General features: G+C 41.7%; 1 protein-coding gene across 2 annotated transcripts in view; it reads left to right on the top strand.

Annotated features, from left to right (window-relative positions):
- slc9a7 (solute carrier family 9 member 7) overlaps window positions 1–21,709 on the top strand; it is a 157,045-nt gene that overhangs the window by 120,984 nt on the left and 14,352 nt on the right. Inside the window, exons 13-15 of one of the 2 annotated variants that reach the window (XM_073044145.1) lie at window positions 7,113–7,172; window positions 14,373–14,436; window positions 18,355–18,437. In XM_073044145.1, the coding sequence (XP_072900246.1) occupies window positions 7,113–7,172; window positions 14,373–14,436; window positions 18,355–18,437 (207 nt within the window). The remainder of the gene's footprint in view (window positions 1–7,112; window positions 7,173–14,372; window positions 14,437–18,354; window positions 18,438–21,709) is intronic. The other variant, XM_073044147.1, reaches the window with a different exon arrangement.

The following is a 21,709-nucleotide window of genomic DNA, read 5'->3' as shown; positions in this document are numbered from 1 at the left end:
TTTGGGATGCACTGCCTGAGAGGATGATGAGGCAGACTCACAACAGTTGGGGAGTATCCAGATGAGCACTTGAACTGTTAAGGTATAGAAGGTCATACAGCAACTTCTGGTGGATGGAAATAGTATAAATGGATGATAGTTGAGCCAAACTGTCTGTTTCTGTGCTGTATGATTCTAAAATTGCAATTGTTTGAATCACAGGCTCATCCATCAAAGGAAGAGGCTATTTGGCCCATCATGCCTGAGCTGGTGCTAGGCCTTGGCATGACCTATCCAATTGATCCTATTCTCTACTCTTTCCTGGTCAGCCCTGAAACCATTTCCTCTTTCTGTTCCATTTCCCTGTTTAAAAGTTATTGCTCATCAGTCCTTCAGAGAAACATGGCCCAGATCACACCAACTCAACATATTTGCTTCTTTCTTTTAACAAAAATGTTCCACGGTCAGCTGAAGGTTGAGAAGATTTCTGCTGCTGCTGAGTCAGTCCGCAACTGGACTGCCACTTGCATGTCTTCACCCTCCCCTCAGCTAGACACGCAGTAGCAGGGAAACCTGCTTTGGCCAAGAGTGCAGTTCCTTTAAGGAAAAGCAGGTGGTGGTAAGCACTAAAGCTGTTCCATTAGGAATGAGTTTTAGCCATGAATTTGGGTTGTCTCTTCGCTGGGAATGTATTTTTTGCACAGGATCATTAGAGACAACGTCAACTTTGATAAATGGAAATATGTTTTAATTTGGACAGAATTCCCTGGGACAATTGTTGGTTTAGATGGTGCAAGTTCATTTTAATCAACGTGTACAAATAACTGTAGTTAGAATTTAAACCTTTCTCTCGGTTCTCTCATGAACTGTCTACTTCTGTTATTCTGCCATTTCATCTAAGGATGACTCCCAGTACAGCACTGCCATTTGTCACTTAGCAACTTAACTTCCTCTTTTGTCTCCCCGTTCAGTCGACAGCAGTATGTTTGCATTTTAATCTGTGTATTTTTCTCCCCAATAAAGAGTCCATGAACTGAATCTAAAGTGGTAGAATGGGGATTTGGGTGAATTTCACTAGCTATGTTCATGTGAATGGTGCTGAGTGCGTGCACTGATCTGGAGTAAGCTTACTGTGAAAAATCAAGCGAATGGCTGAACATCGGAATGTATTACTCCCAGGAATTTCACCTTGCATTATATATGGAAGTGAATTTACAAACAACCCAGTTATCTGTGTTCTAAATTTGCCATAATTTCACTGTGGGGTAACTACCACACAACCTAACATAGAACATTACAGCACAGTGTAGGCCCTTTGGCCCACAATGTTGTGTCAACCTCTTAACCTAGTCTAAGATCAATTGAGCCCGTCTCTCCTCCATTTTTCTATTATCCATGTGCATGTCTAAGATATTCTTAAATGCCCCTCAAGCTTGCATTTCTGTGATATATTTAATGCAGAAAACTGTTGTTGAATTTTATACATTCATTCAGGAACACTGATGTTAGACCATTTATTGGCCATCTCTATTCTCCCCCACACCCAGTCTTCTCCACCTCACTGATTTGCAATGATTGTCCAATCAATTTAGTGGGTGGGTGAAATCTAACCCTATTACTATTGTCCAGATTTTCATTTAGACTATGCTGAGTAAGAATGGCAGATGTAATGACATAAAGAATGTCAGTTCTTTGTGGCTCTCTAACAGTTTCCTGGTCACAATTACTGAGACCAGCTTTATATTCACACCAGTTTAATTGCTTGAGTTCATGTTCTTCAACTGCTGGAATCAGATTTGTCCCTGGGCAGATGGCCCAACACTCATAATGTTAGTTCATCCATTGTGGTTACAATTTGAGAACGTTTTCCTCATAGTTTTCTTCATCTACCACCTGATTGTTTGCCAGTAATTTTGATTACTTTGGGGTTGAGGGGCATAACAAATCGGCCATGATGGAATGGCGGAGCAGTGGGTCGAAAGGCCTAATTCTGTTCCTTTGTCTTGCATCTTAATGATGGTCCTGTCATCGAGATCACAGCCTTTTCCTTGAACACTAGCAGCAGGACTTTTCAGGCAGTTAAACTTGAATAAATTGAGTTTAAAGTATGTGATTTCAGAAAGTGAGCTCTTTCACAAAACAGCATCTTGCTGAATCTGGTTGTATCGTTCTATGTTTTCCACGCCGGGAGGTGGGGGGAGTAGTAGGAGGGATAGGAGCCTTGACTTAACATCGCAGTAGTTTTGTGTTCAGCTAATGTCTCACATTGTGCATTAATTTGGCCATTGTTCAATGTGGAATTCTCTGATTAGTCCCGGGCTGATTGGAGCAGCAGTTTCACTCGGTGAAGCTATTTCCTCCTTGCGGTCTGTCTGTTTTGGAAGCTAGTGTTGTGTGTCCTTAAGGCCAAGGTGCACTTTTCTGTTACACACTGAGTCATTCACTTTTCATTCCTGGCTTGTTTTTTGAGTGTTTGCTTGGCATAATCACTAGACATCAGTAATTATTTAAAAAATGGGGTAAATATGTCAGTTTTCCGTTCTTTCAAATCTTTCAGACGATTAAACATACGTTTTCAAAGTTATTCATTGCAGCCCTCAATTATGTCACGTTTCTTCCTGAGTTATTATTTAAATGGGAAGAATCTGCAGCGTGCTGTTGTGCAGAGGGATTTGGGAGTGCTTGTGCATGAATCGCTGAAAGTTGTTTTGCAGGTGCAGCGGGTTATCAAGAAGGCAAATGGAATGTTGGCTCGCATTGCTAGAGGGATTGAATTTAAGAGCAGGGAGGTGTTGCAGCTGTGCAGTGTATTGGTGAGGCCACACCTGCAGTACTTGACAAAGGAAATAAACACGAGGAAGTCTGCAGATGCTGGAAATCCAAAGCAACAAACAGAATGCAGGAGGAACTCAGCAGAACAGGCAGCGTCTTTGGAAAAGAGTAAGCAGTTGACGTTTCAGGCCAAAACCCTTTGAGTCCTGAAGAAGGGCTTCTGCCTGAAACGTTGACTGTTTGGTCTTCCATAGATGCTGCCTGGCCTACTGAGTTCCTACAGTGTTACTTGTATTTCTGGGGAAAGGTTAAGAGCTGGAGAGGAAGGAGTCTGATAGGAGAGGAGAATGAACCACAGAAGAAAGGGATGGAGGACAGCACCAAAGGGACGGAAGAGAGCACCCAAGGGAAGACGATAGGCAGGTGAGAAGAGTTAAGAGGTCAGAGTGGGGAATGGAATGTAGAGGAGGCCGTATCAGGAGCACCAGACACAATAAAGACCCCCAGCAGATTTGTAGGCGGTGTTGCCTCATCTGGAAGGACTGTTTGGGGCCCTGACCGGAGGTGAATGGGCAGGTGGAGCATTTGTCTGCTTGCAGGAATAAGTGGCGATGGGAGATTAGTGGGGAGGGGCGACTGGACAAGGGATCATGGAGGGAGCGATCCCTGTGGAAAGCAGAAAGGGGGAGGATGGTGGAGGTAAAGAATTGAGGTGGTAGGATCCCTTTGGAGATGGTGGAGGGTGTGATGTTTTGGATATGGAGGCTGATGGGGTGGTAGGTAAGAACAAGAGGGACTCTATCACTGTTTAGGCGGCAGAAAGATGGGGTGAACGAAGATGTTCGGGAAATGGAGGAGATGCTGATGAGAGCAGCTTCAATGGTGGAGGAAGGGAAACCCTGTCCTTTGTAGGAGGAGGATATCTCTGATGTCCCAGAATGGAAATCTGAGTCCTAGGAACAGATGCGGCAGAGACGAAGGAACTGAGAAAAGGGAATAGGATTTTTACAGGAGACTTGTCTGGAAAAGTCAGGATAACCATGGGAATCAGTAGGTTTGTCTCTAGAGATGGAGACAGAGAGATCGAGAAACGTGAGGCATATGCCAGGGAAAGACAAACTGGCTTTGGTGAGGAATTTCACCTGGTTGATTCCAGAGATGAGAGATCAAGTTGACCGGGACAGTATTTGCTGGATTTCAGAAGAATGAGAGGGGATCTTATATAAACGTACAAAACTATGAAAGTGGTTGATTAGATAGAAGCAGGAAACTTGTGTTCATTAGTAGATGAAACTAGAACTAGGGGATATAGCCTTGAGAATTGGGGGAATGGATTTAGGATGGAGATGAGGAGAAACTGTTTTTTGTAAAAAGTAGATCTGTGGAATTCTCTGCCAGGGAAACAGTAGATGCTACCTCATTAAATATATATAAAACACAGCTAGATAATTTTTTGCATAGCAGGGGAATTGAAGGTTTTGGGGAAAATGCAGGTAGGTGGAGTTGAGTCTATGGCCAAATTATCCGTGATCTTATTGAATGTTAGAAGCAGCTTGATGGGCCAAATGGTCAGCTCCTGCTTATTTATGCTATTATTGTTGTGCGAATCAGGCAAACCAATACACAATGTCCACATTTTTACATCATAAAGCTGAGGCTTTATAGGGCATTGGTCAGATCTCATTTGGAGAACTGTGTGCTATTTTGGGCCCCTAATCTAAGAATGGATTTGCTGGCATTGGAGAGGTTCCAGAGGAGGTTCCTGAGAGTCATGCCAGGAATGAAAGGGTTAACATATGAAGAGCATTTGATGGCTCTGGGCACTTACTGGAGTTTAGGGGAATGAGGGGAGAGGGATCACATTGGAACCTATCAAATGTTGAAAGGCTTAGATAGGACAGATGTGGAAAGGATGTTTCTTATAGTGGGGGAGTTGAGTATCAGAATGTACAGCCTCCCTTTAGAACAGAGAAGAGGGGGAATATATTTAGCCGGGGTGGTGACCCTGTGGAATTCATTGCCACAGATGTCGGTGGAGACTGATAGATTCTTGAGCAGTAAGGGCACCAAAGGTTATGGGGAGATGGCGGGAGAATGGAGTTGAAAGGGATAATAAATCAGCCATGTTAGAATATTGGAGCTGACTCGATGGGCTAAATGGCCTAATTCTGCTCTTGTGTCTTATGGTCTTATTTTAAAAGCTTTGTTTTAAAGCAAAGCATTAGGTTAAAATTATAAATCATTGTTATAAGTTTTATTGATTTTAAAATAAGTCAGGAGTTTTTAATAGGTCTAATGATTTCTCGGAGGTCTTAAGTTATTATTAGATTAAGCCAAAACTTGAGCCCCAGCTGTTGTATACTTACAAACTTCAAACTTCCTTAAAAAGTCTACTTCTTATGGCACTCCAGTTCGAGGAAATATATTTTAGAAATTATCAGTGTTAATTTTAACATCTAAGTGATCTTCAAATGCTTTAGTACCTTTTAATACTGGAGGTGACCCATTATGTTTACGTTCATGGACTGCATCGTTAGGGAAGGTTTGATTGCCAATTATCATTTAAGTATCGCCGATGCAACCTCCAAAACTGGCCTCTGGGTGTATCCGCATTTTACACCCTGTCTTCTTGGCATCAGGACTTGATGTGTTTATGGGGGAGTTTTCCCAGCTGTTGTGAAGACAAACACATTGAGCCAATTTGCATTGGCTGGGAGGACTAACTGACTGATTGAATGATGGATTGGCAGGTTATGGAGCATATTTGCTGTTATTAGTTGCATCTGAGGACTCTTAGTTATCTAAAGCCTCTATATTCAGAGTCCCTGTAATCTCATAACAGCCTTGAGCCCACATGGGGTCCCATAGAATGAAATTAATTTGTTGCAAATTCATCCTAAATTAGCAGCTTCACCCAGAGGCAACTCAAGTGCAAAAGAAGTAAAATTGGAATATGGCACATCGTGTTTATAAATTATCTCTTCTGAAGTTGACTTAAAGCTCTTAGCTGGAGCAACTCTTTCTGTGTTGCCCCTGTCCCAGGATTGTCTGGTAGTGCTTTATATCTAAGGTCTTCTACTGCCTAATAAGACTTACTTTCAAGAACATCAGTCATTCCATACAATTGTTGCCATTTACCTTTGTTGGGAACTTTGAGAGTCTTAGTAAATATGCACAAGCAGGGATGTCCCAAATGTCTTCGCAACTGCTCCATTAATACCATTCCAACTATATAATCATATAATATTTTCCAACTAGATAAAAATGTGGCTATATCATGGGCAGTGGGATGGAGATACCTCTCTATCAAAGGAGGTGTAAGGTGCCCTACCCTCTGCTAGCCTGCAGGTTACCCTTGGTCAAGGTGTAGCAAGTGCTTAGCCACCCAATTAGGCTCACACAAAGCCATGGGAGCAGGTGGTGGATGGTCATACAAGCAGCTGGTGCAATTTATCACAAGACCTGGTTATGTGACCACAGACACCAGGCAGACAATCTCTGAAGAATATTGATAATGGCTGGAGTCACCCATCTTGTTGGAAGACACTGTCCAAAAGAAGGCAATGGCAAACCACTTCTGTAAAGAATTAGCTAAGAACTATCACGGTCATGGAAAGACAATGATCGCCCATATCATACAACATGGCACATGATGATGATGCTAGTAGCCCAACTCTGTAGTGCAAGCTTCTTGCAATTCCCCAACTGGCAGTCTAGAGGAACTGCTTGTTGAACTTGTACCAGGGTAGACCCAACATTCATTCATATACTCATTCTTCTTAGCAGAATGGTGACAAGGGAGAGTAGCAAGTTTTGGGTAATTTAGTAAATGTAAGACACTACCCGTTGCTAGGTGTTGCCTATCAATTTTGAACAGGCAAGAGTAAGGACATTCTCATTGGGGGCCCGGTCATTTTCAGGGGGTTAAGGTGGACAGGGAATTCTTTCTTGAGAAATCTGAGCTGATGTTTTTCCATTTGCATAAAATGATTAAATTAATTTTGCTACTCTAACATGAAACAATATTGATAACTTTGGAACTTACATGATGAATAATTACAGGTAGATGTTATGTATCTCAGTCTAGGAGTTATACTTTAAAATTATAATTGATTGATGTGGTTGAGAAATGGAATGTAATTGATAGGGAAAGGATGAAAACTTCAGAGTTACAACTTTTATCCAGTAGTGCTTTTGTTTTCATTGAATTGGGTAAATAGTCAAGATCAATTGAAAGGGATTTATTGATCAGTAGCATCTGTGGCTGTTCCAAGCCATTAGCTGGTGGCTGCTCAGTTGGTAGTCACAGAACTGTGCTGTCTTAATTCTGATGTTTCCCTTCTTGTGACGTACTCCCTCAGAGTCGGTGACCCGCCTCCGTCGGCTGAGGATCTGGGCGATACCCACTGGAGTTACTTCAGGTGACCTTCGGAATGCCTGCTAAATTAACACTGCTCCTTTTCTCCAGCCACAGCTAATCCTTGATTCTCTTCTAATCCTGACCTGGGCTGCTTTCTGTGCTTCCAGATTTCCCAGATGTAATTTATCTTCTTAAGTGCTGCCAAGTATAAATTTGATTTCTGCACTTTCTCAGACCTATGTGTTGGATGAGTTAATCCTAATATGAGTTAAGTTCTTTGTCGTCTTTTCTCAACTAATGCAACATCGTGTGCACAACTTTCTTGCCGTGCTTGTTCTATCCACAATCTGCTGTGTGGATTTTCTCTTTGCCGCTGTTTTTTTAAAATGTGGACAATAATTTCCAAATGGTAGTGCTTTTCCCAAAAGCCACTGGGCTGAGATACACACCAGGGACGTAGAATACACATCCCAGACCAGATTAGTGCCTGGCTGATTTCAACTGGCCTTCCTTTCACCCACAATCCCCTGCCACTGTTGCTATAGTAGCACTTGACAGTCGGAGGGAATGGTGCTTGAGGTTAAACAGCGGAGTGAAGAAGGGAGAAATTATCAGAAGTTTAAGGAGTGTGTGCCAGAGAAAGTCTTCTACTATTTCTTCATAACCTCCTGGATGAGCTCTCTAGTTATTGAGAGAGTTTCCACTAATTAAAAGGATTATAAACTGTGACCATGGCCCTGTGCATTTTTGAATGTTCACTTGTGTTCTCTGTGCCTGCTTTGTGGGTGATATTCTTGGTTGTGTTAAGAATTTGATTTCTCCTTCTGCTTTATACAGGTTTCTGGTGTTTGGAGGGGAGGATGTATGTGTGGGGGAAGGGTGAGGAAAAGAATTGTGAGGAGATTGGTGGTTACCCTTAATGGAAGCACCAATGCCCTTAAATGGAAAAGCCTACAGAATAGTAGTGGATACGGCCCAGTCCATGACAGGTAAACCCCTCTCCACTATTGAGTACATCTACGTGGAGTGCTATCGCAGGAAAGCAGCATCCATCATCGAGGATGCTTCCATCCAGCTCATGGTTTCTTCTCACTGCTGCCATCGGGAAGGAGGTGCAAGAGTCCTGGGTCCCACACCATTAGGTTTATTAACAACTATTACCCCTCAACCATCAGGCCTTAACTCGAGGGGATAACTTCACTCACCTCATCTCCGAAATGATTCCACAATCCATGGAATCACTTTCAAGGACTCTACCAGTCACATTCTCAATATTTATTGATTATTGCAGTTTTTCATTGATTCTACTGTGTTTCTATGTATTTACTATGAATATCTGTAAGAAAATGAGTCTCAGGGTAGTATATGGAGACGTACGAATTTTGATAATAAATTTACTTTGAACTTTAATACCTAAAAGACTCAAGTAGATACGAAGCTCAGGGACCCCAGCTGATCTTCATGTCCATCCTCGCTGCTGAGATACAGAAGCCTTGAGTCCCACACCACCAGGTTCAGAAACAATTACCATATGCTATTTTGGGATTCATTTTGCAGGTATTTACAAGGAAAAATGAAATTCAATAGAATTTATGAAAAACTATACATAAACAAAGAGTGACAAATAACCAATGTGGAAAAGAAGACAGGCTATGCAAATAAAAAAATGTGGGTACGATATTGGTTGCCCTGTGATGATTTGGTGAGAGATCTTCACTGAATCAGTCCCACCAGGTACCTGGGGTTTCCTAAACATCAAAAGCAGGCTAAACATCAACTGCGGACCAGATTTTAAGATTATCTAACAGCTGCTGAGATGCTTCCAGTTGCCTTGCTTCCTATTTCTGCCTTTGCAATGCAAGACCGGTTGATTTCAGGTCCACCTCTTGAACCAGTTCCATGATGTCCCTGGTGAGGTCGAGAAGGTTTACCAGCCTTTTTCCTGAGGGACTGTGGTTCAAATCCTTCCTGAACTGGTGGGATAACAGTGCCTCTGCCTGCTGGAATATTATGTGGAGTAAGTTATGGACACTCCGCAAAGTTCTCCTGTGCTTCTCTCCGACCTTCATTTGGGAGCATCACCCAGGTCAGCCTTTGACCAACTGACCTGCTGAGTCCCTCCAGCAGTTTGTCTTTTGCTCTGTGCTTTCACATGCAACACCAATGGATGTGAGTTTGAGTATTGAGTCTCTTTTGAGTTTGGGGCAGAGGGGAGGCAGCTGTACTGTTCATGAAATGGTGCTCCTTCCAAAACCAAGTTCTCTAGTCACTCAGCAGGTCCAGCAACACCTCTGGGCTGAGGAAGAGAGTTTTCAACTTGAGTGGTGCACAACAATAATCATCAGTCAAATGGAAATTGGCCATCACATGTTAGCACTTGGCCGTCTCAGACTCCCACCCTGGGCACTGTCAAATCCAGGAATTGGAGACGAGCCAGTGGTCAAATACAGACTGTTCACTCTAATACAGCAGATGTCCAGTAATGTTTTGTCCAGTACCAAAGCAGTAATTTATTGTATTGAGAGAGGGTTCACACATAATTCATTATGCCAGCAATTTGAGGTAGTACAAGGTAAAACGTTAACAGTGCTGAATTAAGTGTTACGAGTACAGTGGAAGTTCAGGGCAGATAGACAGTAAGGAGCAAAGTCACACTGTGGTGTATTGTGAGGACAAGACCCCATCTTACTTTACTAGTGAATCATTTAATAGTCTCATAAGTGGGGTACAGAAGTTCAAACTACATTTATTAACAAAGTATGTATGCCATATACGACCTTGATATTTGTCTCCTTATAGGCAGCCAAAAACAAAGAAACCCAATAGAATGCATTTTTAAAAATAAAACCATCAAACAACCACTGTGCAAGGAAAAAAATCATGCAAACGATAAAAGTTAGCAAATAATGTTCAGAAATGAAGCTCACGAAAGTGAGTTCACAGCCGCGAAGCCGGTTCATCACTGCAGCTGGTCGAGGAGCCTGTTGGTTGCAGCCTCCGTTCAGTGCAAAGTAAACCTGGCGTGCCAGATTTCTTTAGCCTCCTGAGGAAGTAGAGGTGCTAGTGAGCTTTCTTGGCCATATCCTCTATGTGGTTGGGCCAGGCCAGGCTGTTCCCAATATTCACTCCTAGGAACTTGGAGTTGTCAACTTGAGTACCATCAATGTAAACAGCACTGGCATACGAATAATAACCCATGCATGTTAAGAAGTTCAACAAGCCAATGGAAAAGACGAATGCTTCAAATATTTAATAATTTTAAACGTGAATGAGTATACTTCCAGTTTTTATTTTGTCTGTTATTCAAATAGTTTTAAAATGCCTGCATTAGTACTTGTCAGGTACAGATGGACAGCTGGCCTAACCCTCCTCATCCAGAAAAGTAGCTACGGACAAAAGGGGTCTGAGAGCATTCAGCAGGCCCACTGGAACTAGTCCAGGCCCAATCTTTCCTTTGCTCAGAGCTGGAACAAGTTACAGGGAAATGAGGGATAGAAAAGAAGCAGATGGAGAGTGAGTGATGGAGTGGGTGGCCAGAGGGAGGGTGCAAGATGAAATTGGGTGGAAGTTAGCTGGAGGTGGTGTGAATCTGTGAGGAGTCAAATCCTTTTGATCCAGAGGAGTGCACTCTGCTGAGTTGAAATGTGACCTGGTTTTCCTCCAAGTTACAGAGTGCTTCCTTGGAGTAGTGAAGAGGTCAAGGACACGGATGTGAGGGATGAACAGAACGGGCGGCTGGACACTGTGCTGCTCCAGGGGTGCTTGAGAAGTTTCATGAGCTACACCAATATTCTTTCACCTCACTAACCAGGGTTGTCCTTCATCCACATCATCGCCGGCCTTTGAACATAGAACGCTGAGGCCTAGTCTGCGGTGTGACCTCCAACTTCCCGTATCCCTGACCGGAAACCCTAACCTGACCCCTAATTCACCTGTCTATCCCAAAACCATCCCTATAAACCTAAAAAAAAAACGACTAAGTCTGAGCCTTAATCTCGACGGGGACACAGCTCAGTGCCATCTTGAATTTCTGATTACAGTTGGGCAGGTTCGCACCTTCATGTATCAAGAATTAAAGTTCATTCAGTACTTACTGATAAGAAGCAAGTAATATTTATATCCCACAAGTGGCAGGCAATGACCGTCTCTGGAGAAAGCCTCATCGTGCACTCTTGATTTGCTCTGGCATTGTGTTCCCCCATTGCCTCAATTGTGGTGATCATAGTTGAGCAGAAATCAAGGTGAGCAAGCCACATAAATACCATGGTTCCATGAGCAGCTCAGGGACGTGCGTCCTGCAGAGTGTCACTCACTTACTGACATCCTCAAATCAAAACTTCAGTCGCCAGATCTCTGAACTGATTACCCAACCTACTGTCCCACTTTCAAGAACTCCATAACACATGTTCTCAGTATTAATTATTTTTTATTTGCACAATTTGTCTTTCGGACATTGGTTGCTGGTCAGTCTTTATGTATAGTTTTTCATCAATCCTATTGTATTTCTTTATTTTCCTGTAAATGCCTGCAAGAAAATTATATATAGTATGATATCAGTATATGATTATCAAATGTATTTGATAATACATTTACTTTGAATTTCACTATCTAGACTCATTGCCCAGATAGACAGGGGGCGTCCTCCTCCTGCAGTGCTAAGGCAGTGAGACTGCCCTGGGCTGCTGTGCATTGTGTCTGCAAACTTTGCAGTGATTTTTCTCTGCTAATATGATAAACTGAATACAGAGGCTTCAGGCCTACTCTGGGCTGCTCTGGGGATTTGGACATAAGGTCTCCGTTTGGTTCGGAATGCTGTAGCTTCTAGTGTTTTTCATAATTTGTTTTGTTTTTCTCTTGGTCTGTGACTGCCTGTAAGTAAACAAATCTCAAAGTTGTGTAATTTATACATTTTTTTGATAATAAATGCACTTCGAAACTTTGAATCTATTAGCCCCAAGTTAGGAGGAAAATGGAGTATTCTCTACTTGCCTGTCTGAGTTTAGCCCCAACACTTCCTTGAAGTTTGACCACACCACGGGACTGAGCAGCCCATAAGTGGCACTCCATCTGCCACCCTAAGCATGATTTACCTCCATCACCAGTGCAGAGTGGCTGCCAATTTCACTGTACTTGCTCACCTTGGCCATCCTGACAGCTCCTCCCAAACCTCTACCACCAAGAAGGATGAGCACCAAGAATGTCGGGCACATCAGAACAGCACAGCAACAGGTTGTACATCAGGCTGGCTTGGAAACGTATCCATGATCTTCCATCACTGGGTCTAGAGTGTCAAGCCCACTTTTTCTTTTCTCTGTTCATTGCTGGTGCTTGTCAAAACTAGCTCATGCTATTTTACAAAGCTTAAATCATTCTAGAAGTGAGGAGCAACAAGTGTTAGTCCATAAATAAACACTCAGCTGGAAAAATGGGCTAAGAAATGGCAGATGGAATTGAATGCAAACGGGTTTGAGGTGTTGCACTTTGTGAGAGCTTTGTAGGATTTACACAGTCAGTGGTAGGGCTCTGAAGTGTGTAGTAGAACAAGTGGAGCTTAGTGCAGAACCATAAGTCCTTGAAAGTGGCGTCACAGAGAGTTGTAAAGAAAACTCTTGTCACATTGGCCATCAGAGTTGGGATATAACCATATAACAATTACAGCATGGAAACAGGCCATCTCGGCCCTTCTAGTCCGTGCCGAGCGCTTACTCTCACCTAATCCCACTGACCCGCACTCAGCCCATAACCCTCCATTCCTTTCCTGTACATATACCTATCCAATTTTGCTTTAAATGACAATACCGAACCTGCCTCTACCACTTCTACTGGAAGCTCATTCCACACAGCTACCACTCTCTGAGTAAAGAAATTCCCCCTCATGTTACCTTTAAACTTTTGCCCCCTGAGCCTCAACTCATGTCTTCTTGTTTGAATCTCCCCTACTCTCAATGGAAAAAGTCTATCCACGTCAACTCTGTCTATCCCCCTCATAATTTTAAGTACCTCTATCAAGTCCCCCCTCAACCTTCTACACTCCAAAGAATAAAGACCTAACTTGTTCAATCTTTCCCTGTAACTTAGGTGCTGAAACCCAGGTAACATTCTAGTAAATCTTCTCTGTACTCTCTCTATTTTGTTGATATCTTTCCTATAATTCAGAGACCAGAACTGTACACAATACTGCAAATTCGGCCTTACCAATGCCTTGTACAATTTTAACATTACATCCCAACTCCTATACTCAGTGCTCTGATTTATAAAGGCCAACATACCAAAAGCTTTCTTCACCACCCTATGCACATGAGATTCCACCTTTGGGTAACTATGCACCATTATTCCTAGGTCACTCTGTTCTACTGCATTCTTCAATGCCCTACCATTTACCATGTATGTCCTATCTGGATTATTCCTACCAAAATGTAGCAGCTCACTCTTATCAGCATTAAACTCCATCTGCCATCTTTCAGCCCACTCTTCTAACTGGCCTAAATCTCTCTGCAAGCTTTGAAAACCTACTTCATTATCCACAACACCACCTACCTTAGTATCATCTGCATACTTACTAATCCAATTTACCACCCCATCATCCAGATCATTAATGTATATGACAAACAAAAAAGATGTCATGTTGATATTGTATAAGATGTTGGTGAGGCCTAATTTGGAATATTGTGTGCAGTTTTGGTCACCTACCTACAGGGAAGATGTAAATGAGATTGAAAGAGTGCAGAGAAAATCTGCAATGATGTTGCTGGCACCTACCAGTCACGTCCATGTATTTAATAAGCGTGTTTCTCCCCTCTAGACCCTATCAGGCAATGTGTTCCAGACCTGTCTCATCCTTTACCTACGTCTTATCAATAACTTAAATTCCACACCCCTTAGTGTATGAAACTTCAGCAAAAGAAATGAGTCTTAATCACACTACCTAGGCTTCTCGTAATTTTACAATACACCTCACTTAACAACACACCTTAGCCACCTCTGTTTAAAACAACCCAGACTCACTCCAGTTAGCGTTCATTCACCAGCTGCCCGACTCAAATTACAATGTAGTTCTGAAATCTCTTTCAGTTGAATTTTGACCTAAATTTAAGGCTGTGGCAATGGACATAATAGGTAATCAATCACCCCAGGGCTGCTTGGCAGATTGGATCATTTGGTCGTAAACCTTTAGAGATACTTTGCTCTGTGACTGGTGCAGACGTGCCGTAAGTTTGACTTTCCTGTCTGATCTTTGTATTTGTGTGCATCTCCCTTTCAGAGTTGGAGTCGACCCAGACCAGGATCCTGCACCCAACAATGAGAGCTTTCAAGTGATTCAAGGCGTAAGTAATAACAGGGCAATCAGTAAACCCAGTCGGGTTACCAGGAATTGCTAGGTATCTTCTTAATAGATGTCTGGAATATCTTTTCAGCCCTAGGTGAAGATTTCCTGTGCTCAAGAGCTAAGTTAAAATTTGGTTACCATCTGAACATGGGATGTGTTAGGAGTCATAGAGCACTACAGTATAGAAACAGACCCTGTGGCTCCTCTTGTCTGAGCCAAACTGCTATTCTGCCCGGTCCCATTGACCTGCACCTGGACCACAGCCCTCAATGCCCCTCCCATCAATATACTTAACCAAACCTTTCAAATTTTGAAATCAAACCTGCATCCACCACTTGTGCTAGCAGCTCATTTCACACTCTCGGTGCCCTCTGAGTGGAGCAGTCCCTCCTCATGTTGCCCTTAAACATTCCACCTTTCCTCCTTAACCCATGACCTCTAGTGCTAGTCTCAATGGAAAAAGTCTGCCTGCATTTATCTATCTATAAACCTCATAATCTATACACCTCTATCAAATCTGCTTTCATTCTCCTATGCTTCAGGGTATAAAACCCTAACCTATCCAGCCTTTCCCTATAACTCAGATCCTTGAGTTTTGACAACAGCCTTGCAAATTTTCTCCATAATGCTTCAACCTTATTGATATCGTTCCTGTCGGTAGGTGACCCAAATTTTACTGTGATGTTTCAGTTCTTCATTTTCTTTCAATACCGATATTTAGAAAATGCAAGGAATGGGAACAACATTGACAAAAGCCTGGATTGATTCAGAATCATGAATTCAAATCCCGCTGTGGTAACTGTAATATTTAAAGTAAAATCTGGATTGAAAGGAACGTCCAGTAAGAATAAATAGTGACTATGGATGAACACTAAAAGCCCCTATTTTGCTGACACTTGACCTCAGAGAAGGATATCTCGCATCTAGAGCTGAGTTAGTCATATACATGACTTCAGATCAACCAATGGAGTTGAATCTAAAATGGTTGGTGACAAATGCTAATCTTGTCCGTGTTTCATGAACTTAGATGTTTTTGTTAAATTCCTGATTGGCTTACTACATTGACCCACCAATCTTGAAACTGAGAGCACATCTAGTGTAGAGAGAAATATATAACTGGGGCCTCATGGTCAGATAACCTTCAACCTGCCATCTCCATGACAACCGTTGTACTTATCTGTACTAATTCTATTTACCCACATTTGGTGTGTAGCCTTACATCCATCAGATTCACATTATTTATGTATTTATTTAGTGTTATAGTGCAGAGTTGAGTCACACTGCCACAACCCCGATTAACCCTAACTTAATAATGGGACAATTTACAATGACCAATTAACTTAACTGGTACACCTTTGGACTGTGGGAGGAAACCAGAGCACCCAGGGAAAATCCACGCACTCCACGAGGAGGATGTACAGAGACTTCTTACAGAATGGTGCTGGAATTGAACTCCGAACTCTGAAGTGCCCCATGCTGGAGTAGCGTCACGCTAACTGCTATGCTACTGTGGTGGCCGCATTGTATGGCACACAGAATTGTTTATAATGGTTACATTACACAGGACGACAAATGTTCTCCAGAAGTGTTGCTTCCTCAGAATTTTTTTTGTTTTATGATGGACCACTTGAAGCTGAACACACAATTTCAGACTTCTTCTATCACATTAGGAATTTGGAGAAACAAGAAGTTATCTTTTATTGAATATAATGTGCTTAATTGCATAATGGTGCTGAGGCTTTGCAATAATTCAACAAAGCTAAAAATGTTTTGATGATGATTTTCATTTGTACTCTGTGTCTGAGGCTTCTTGCTCAAGCAGCCAACAATAATCAGCTAGCATTGATGAATTCCAGTTGCCCTGATACCATTTCTCCATGACTGCAATGTCCTGGTGAAACCTCTCGCCACGCTTGTCACTGACAGCACCAAGATTTGAAGGGAAGAAGTCTAAATGGGAATGCAGAAAATGAATCTTTAGTGACATGTTGCACTTCATGGTTTTGTATGCTTGAAGCATGTTGTCAACCAGCTGCACATAGTTTGGTGCTCTGTAGTTACAAAGAAAATTTTCAACAATGTCCTTGAATGCCTTCCATGTGATTTTCTTTGGTCCCACTAGAAGTTCTTTGAATTGCCTGTCATTGATGACCTGTTTGATATGTGGATCAACAAAAATGCCTTCCTTAATCTTTGCATCAGTTATTCTGACTTGAATTATGAATCAAAATAACAAATATGGGCCGTTTTAAAAATGGTGTGTGATAGGGAAAGTTCATTGTGATTTTCATGATCAGCAGCCCAAAATCCATAAGATACACTCAAAAATATTCAGAAAGCAAAATCTTTGTTATCTAGAGCCCCCATTTGGCCTCTAGTCTCTACTAAAGTGGCCACTGAGTGTAATTTTGTTAAGATAGAGTTAATGGAGGAAAAAAACTTATGTGCAATGCAGAAAGCAGGAGTGTCATCTAGTAAGCTGAAGCAAGGCCTGATGGGAGACAATGTGAAGCACTCCACACACAGTGCAATAAATGCCTAAATCTTATTCTCCCCCGCCCCTATTAATCTTCTCCAGACTGTGCAGCTCTGTTCTTGTTAGGTGAGGGTGTGAAGCAAAATAATAGGCTAACAGAGTTGAGATTTAAATCAGCCATGATGGAATTTGATATAGATGGAGGGGTTGCTTCTGCTGAAAAGTATTTTTCAGGAGGCTTTTGATAGTAGTACAGTGATTTTCAATGAAATCTGTTTGAGGTAAAGTTATGGTGAAGGCTGACAATGGAAACTATGATGGAGCAATGAAGATCAGGACTAGACAAAAACATCAGTTACAATCCTAGAGGGCGGCACCGTAAGGAGGGATTGGGTGACCTTGTTTGATTTGTTCAAAGTACAGTATCTGATTCCTTCACTGGTACTAATGAAAGGTTTAAACTTGTGACAGAGCAGATCACATAACATCAATTAATAGCCATGTTTCTGTTGCCAACTCTATTCACTGCTGAGACTTCGGTATTAAAGCCAAACCCAGTCTGTTGCACATTTATATTGAGAGTGCCAAGGAAATAGACTGGTTTAGCTGGAATAAGTAGACGGAAGTTATTCCCTATAAAACTGTGTTCAGCTTGCAAAGACACAGGAATAAAATTGTGGACAAAATATACAAGGGGAATCGAGTCCTACCGTCATACAGCCTGGAAACAGGCCCTTGGCTTAACTCATCCATGGCAACCAATTTCTTTAATGTGCTCATCCCATTTGCTTGCATTTGGCCAAGATCCCTTAACCTTTCCTGAGCATCTACCTGTCCAAATGGCTTTTAAATGCCACAGTTGTACTTGACACTGCCAACTCCTGGCAGCTCCTGGACTCATGTAGACTCAATTCCATTTTTGCCCCTTCATTGGAATATAGACCATACAACTGAGTACATGTCCTTTGGCCCACGATGTTTTGATGACCTTTTGACCTAAACCAAGATCAATCCAATGCTTCCCTCCCATATGGCCCTCCATTTTTCATTTGTCCATGTCCCTATCTAAGAGATATTAATTACGATGTTATCATAAACACTGGAGGTTCTGCAGATGCTGGAAATCCAGAGTAACGCACACAAAATGCTGGAGGAACTCAGCAGATCAGGCAACATTGACTCTTTATTAATTTCCATAGGTGCTGCCTGACCTGCTGAGTTCCTCCAGCATTTTGTGTGTGTTACTCTGGCCACATTGTCAGCTGTCTTTCAACTATTGATTGACTCCCTGTTGACTCGTGATAGCCCTCTTAATATCACTCTCTCCAGGTGCTTCTCTGCAAAAATTCCTTGGAATTATTTCATATGTGAAGTATTGTTGATAAATATTTTGCCATTTAAACTTTGTAAAAATATGCTTGTTCTCTTCTGTCTTCATAGGATGTTATACACCCTGAAAGGACTAGCAGGACGAAGCAGGAAAGTGCATGGCTGTTCAGGCTGTGGTACAGCTTTGACCACAAGTATCCTTTTCACTGACAATTCAATGTCTCCTTTGTCTGAATTCCATGGGAAACTTAGAGGCTTGGTCACAGTGCTCTGTACCCCAGGACCTAGTTCTAATTTTGGATTTGAAAGTCTTTCTACTAATTGTTGGCTATGTTGTGTAGCCTCTCTTAAATTCAAAAATGCACATCTAATTTCTGATCCTTGTGGTCTCCAGAGTTGCTTGTTTCTTGATCAGCTGGACTGAAATAGAGAGGGGAAATTGACTGCTGAAGCCATTTTTTCACAAGTGAATAGTGGAGTTGGGTTAAAATGCTGGATTGCTCCTGATTATGTTTATGAATGTTGTTTCTGGATTGAAGTGCATGAAATGGTTCCTTGAGACGATTTTCTGAGCAAAGTGGAATTGTGCCCCTTTTCTTGAAGATGTAAACTTGGTGGCATAAACAGCAGGCCAGGCAGCATCTACGGAAAAGAGTACAGTTGATGTTTTGGGCCGAAACCCTTCAGTAGGACTGGAGAAAAGAAGATTATTAGATCTAAAAGGTGGGGGGGGGGGGAAAGGGAGGGGACGGAGAAACGCAAGGTAATAGGTGAAACCAGGAGGGGAAGGGATGAATCAAAGAGCTGGGAAGTTGATTGGTGAAAGAGATACAGGGTTGGATGACTTTTCCAGATTCTTGGATATTACTCCTGTTAATACTGAACAGTCTTTAATATCACTTCTTTTTCGATGTTACACAGCAATTTAATGACTTTATCAATAAACTTATTTTTAGCAATACAACACAGTCAGAATTAGGTTTAATATCACCGCTGTGTGTCATGAAATTTTTTGCTATGCGGCTGTAGTATATTGCAATACATAATACTATAAATTACAGTAAGAAGTATATACATACTGTGTGTGTGTGTGTGTGTATATATATATGTGTGTGTGTGTGTGTGTATATATATATATGTGTGTGTATATATATATGTATATATATATGTATATATATGTATATGTGTGCTCTGATGAATGCAAGTCAGTTAAGATTTGAGGTGAGTGAAGTTGAGTGCTGGTTCAGGAGCCTGATGGTTGTAAGGTAATAACTGTAACTGAACCTTGTGGCTTGAGACCAAAGGATCTTCCCGCCCTGTGGTTGTACCAAGAAGAGTGCGTAGCCTTGGATGGTGGGAGTCCTTGATGTTGGATGTTGCTTTCATGTGGCAACGCTCCTTATAAATGTACTCAGTGGTGGAGAGGGCTTTGTCTGTAATGGACTGGGCTTTATCCACCACTTTTTGTAGGCTTCTCTGTTCCTAGGCATTGATGTTACCATTTCAGGCCACGGTGCAACCAGTCTGGATGCTTTTTATATATTAAAAAAATGTGGTTTTGTTTGATCTAATGTCCTTACTGAATATTAACGACCAGACAACAGTGCCCTGTAGTGCCCTGTTCCTTTCACCTGTTCTACATTCTAATGAGAGAAAAAGGAATCTGTTAAAATTTCTTAACAACTTCCGCAGTTAGTGAAACAGAAAACCGTACCCTCAGGTACACATTATATATAATGTGTTATCTAATACTTAGCTGGTGTATTTTGTCGATAAAACCATTGATAACAACATGAATGAAGTTATGTTCCATGGATTATTTCTAAAGCAGAATTGATGGGCTGGATGGCCTAATTCTGCTATTATGCCTTGTGGTCTAAAGTGTTGATTGCTCAAATTTTAAAACACAAGGTATTTGCAACAAAAAGAAATGTTTCCCATGTCCAGTTTGATTTGTGAGATTGGTGACCACTTTTGTGTCATGTAAATGGATCCCTGGCATGGCTCTCACTCTTTTAACATTCACTCTCCAAATTTTTAAGAATTTAACTTTGAGTTAAATGTAATATTTCCTCTTTCACTCATTTTTGTCTGGCTGGTACAAACTCGATATATCTAAATAACAAAAAAAAAGTTTTAACACAACAGGGAATGCCCTTGAACCATTTTCTTTTTATATAACCATATAACAATCACAGCACGGAAACAGGCCATTCCGGCCCTCCTAGTCCGTGCCGAACTCTTAATCTCACCTAGTCCCACCTACCCACACTCAGCCCATAACCCTCCACTCCTTTCCTGTCCATATACCTATCCAATTTTACCTTAAATGACACAACTGAACTGGCCTCTACTACTTCTACAGGAAGCTCATTCCACCATTATATAATGGTTCAGATCATAAGACATGGGAGCAGAATTAAGCCCTTTGACCCATCAAAGTTGTTCTGCCATTCCATCAAATGCTCCTTGTACATTAACTCTTTCATCCCCAGGATCATTCTTGAGAACTCCCACTGGACCCTCTCCAATGCCAGCACAGCTTTTAAGGGGTCCAAAGCTGCTGTCAATACTCTGAGAGGTCTGACCGACCAGTGCATTATAAAGCCTCAACATTACATCCTTGCTTTTATATTCTAATCCTCTTGAAATGACTGCTAACTTAGCATTTGCCTACCTTACAATGGCACCTCTGATTTCTGAACTTGGCTCCCCTTTTAGAAAGTAGTCCGCACATTCAGCCTATATAGTCTAGGTTTCACCTAGACTTGTTTTCTTCTGAAGTTGGCCAGTTTCAATTTGTTTATTTTTTGGGGGGAGGGGGGAGAGACAGAGCCCTTTCTGGCGAGGCTCATTTTTACTTAATGAGAAGTTGGCTGAGGTTAGAGCACAGACTCTTTCCTCCCTGGGTCTTGGCATTGCCATGTGATTAACACTGCAGCCTTTTTGTTAAAAGCACCTCAGCCTGAATAGTCTTGCTTTTTTGGCAAGTGATTATGAATAAGTAGAAGCTGCTAGATGGTTCTGTTGTCCTGCTCCTCTCTGTCAGTCTCCTTTGTAAAGGATTTTCTTCTGTTTGTACAGTAGATTCAATATGTTCTCATTCTTGCCAAAATAACAAGTGGGCTCAGATTGAAATATAAAAATAAATTGGCATGGTTGAAAGAACTGTTTCAGTTAACAAAAGGGAAACTTGATATCAATGAGATAAACATCTTTGGAGTCTTCCTGTTTCCTTGAATCTGAATAGTGTGTTCCAGTTCAGTCATTTTGAATGCTTCTCCACCTACAAGTTTAGAGAATAAACGTCAATTAATATGAAGCGGATGGAGTAAATTATGGCAATTGGTTATAAAATAATATTGTCGTATGAGGACGTCAGACATCTTCACAGATGATCAAAGTTGCTTTTCCAGTAGTGTTTCGTGACCTATATTTAGTGTGTATAACAACTGTGTATACAGCA

Source organism: Hemitrygon akajei, chromosome 4 (assembly GCF_048418815.1).
Source record: "Hemitrygon akajei chromosome 4, sHemAka1.3, whole genome shotgun sequence".
Classification (NCBI taxonomy): Eukaryota; Metazoa; Chordata; class Chondrichthyes; order Myliobatiformes; family Dasyatidae; genus Hemitrygon; species Hemitrygon akajei.
This window is presented reverse-complemented; position numbering and strand designations above follow the sequence as displayed.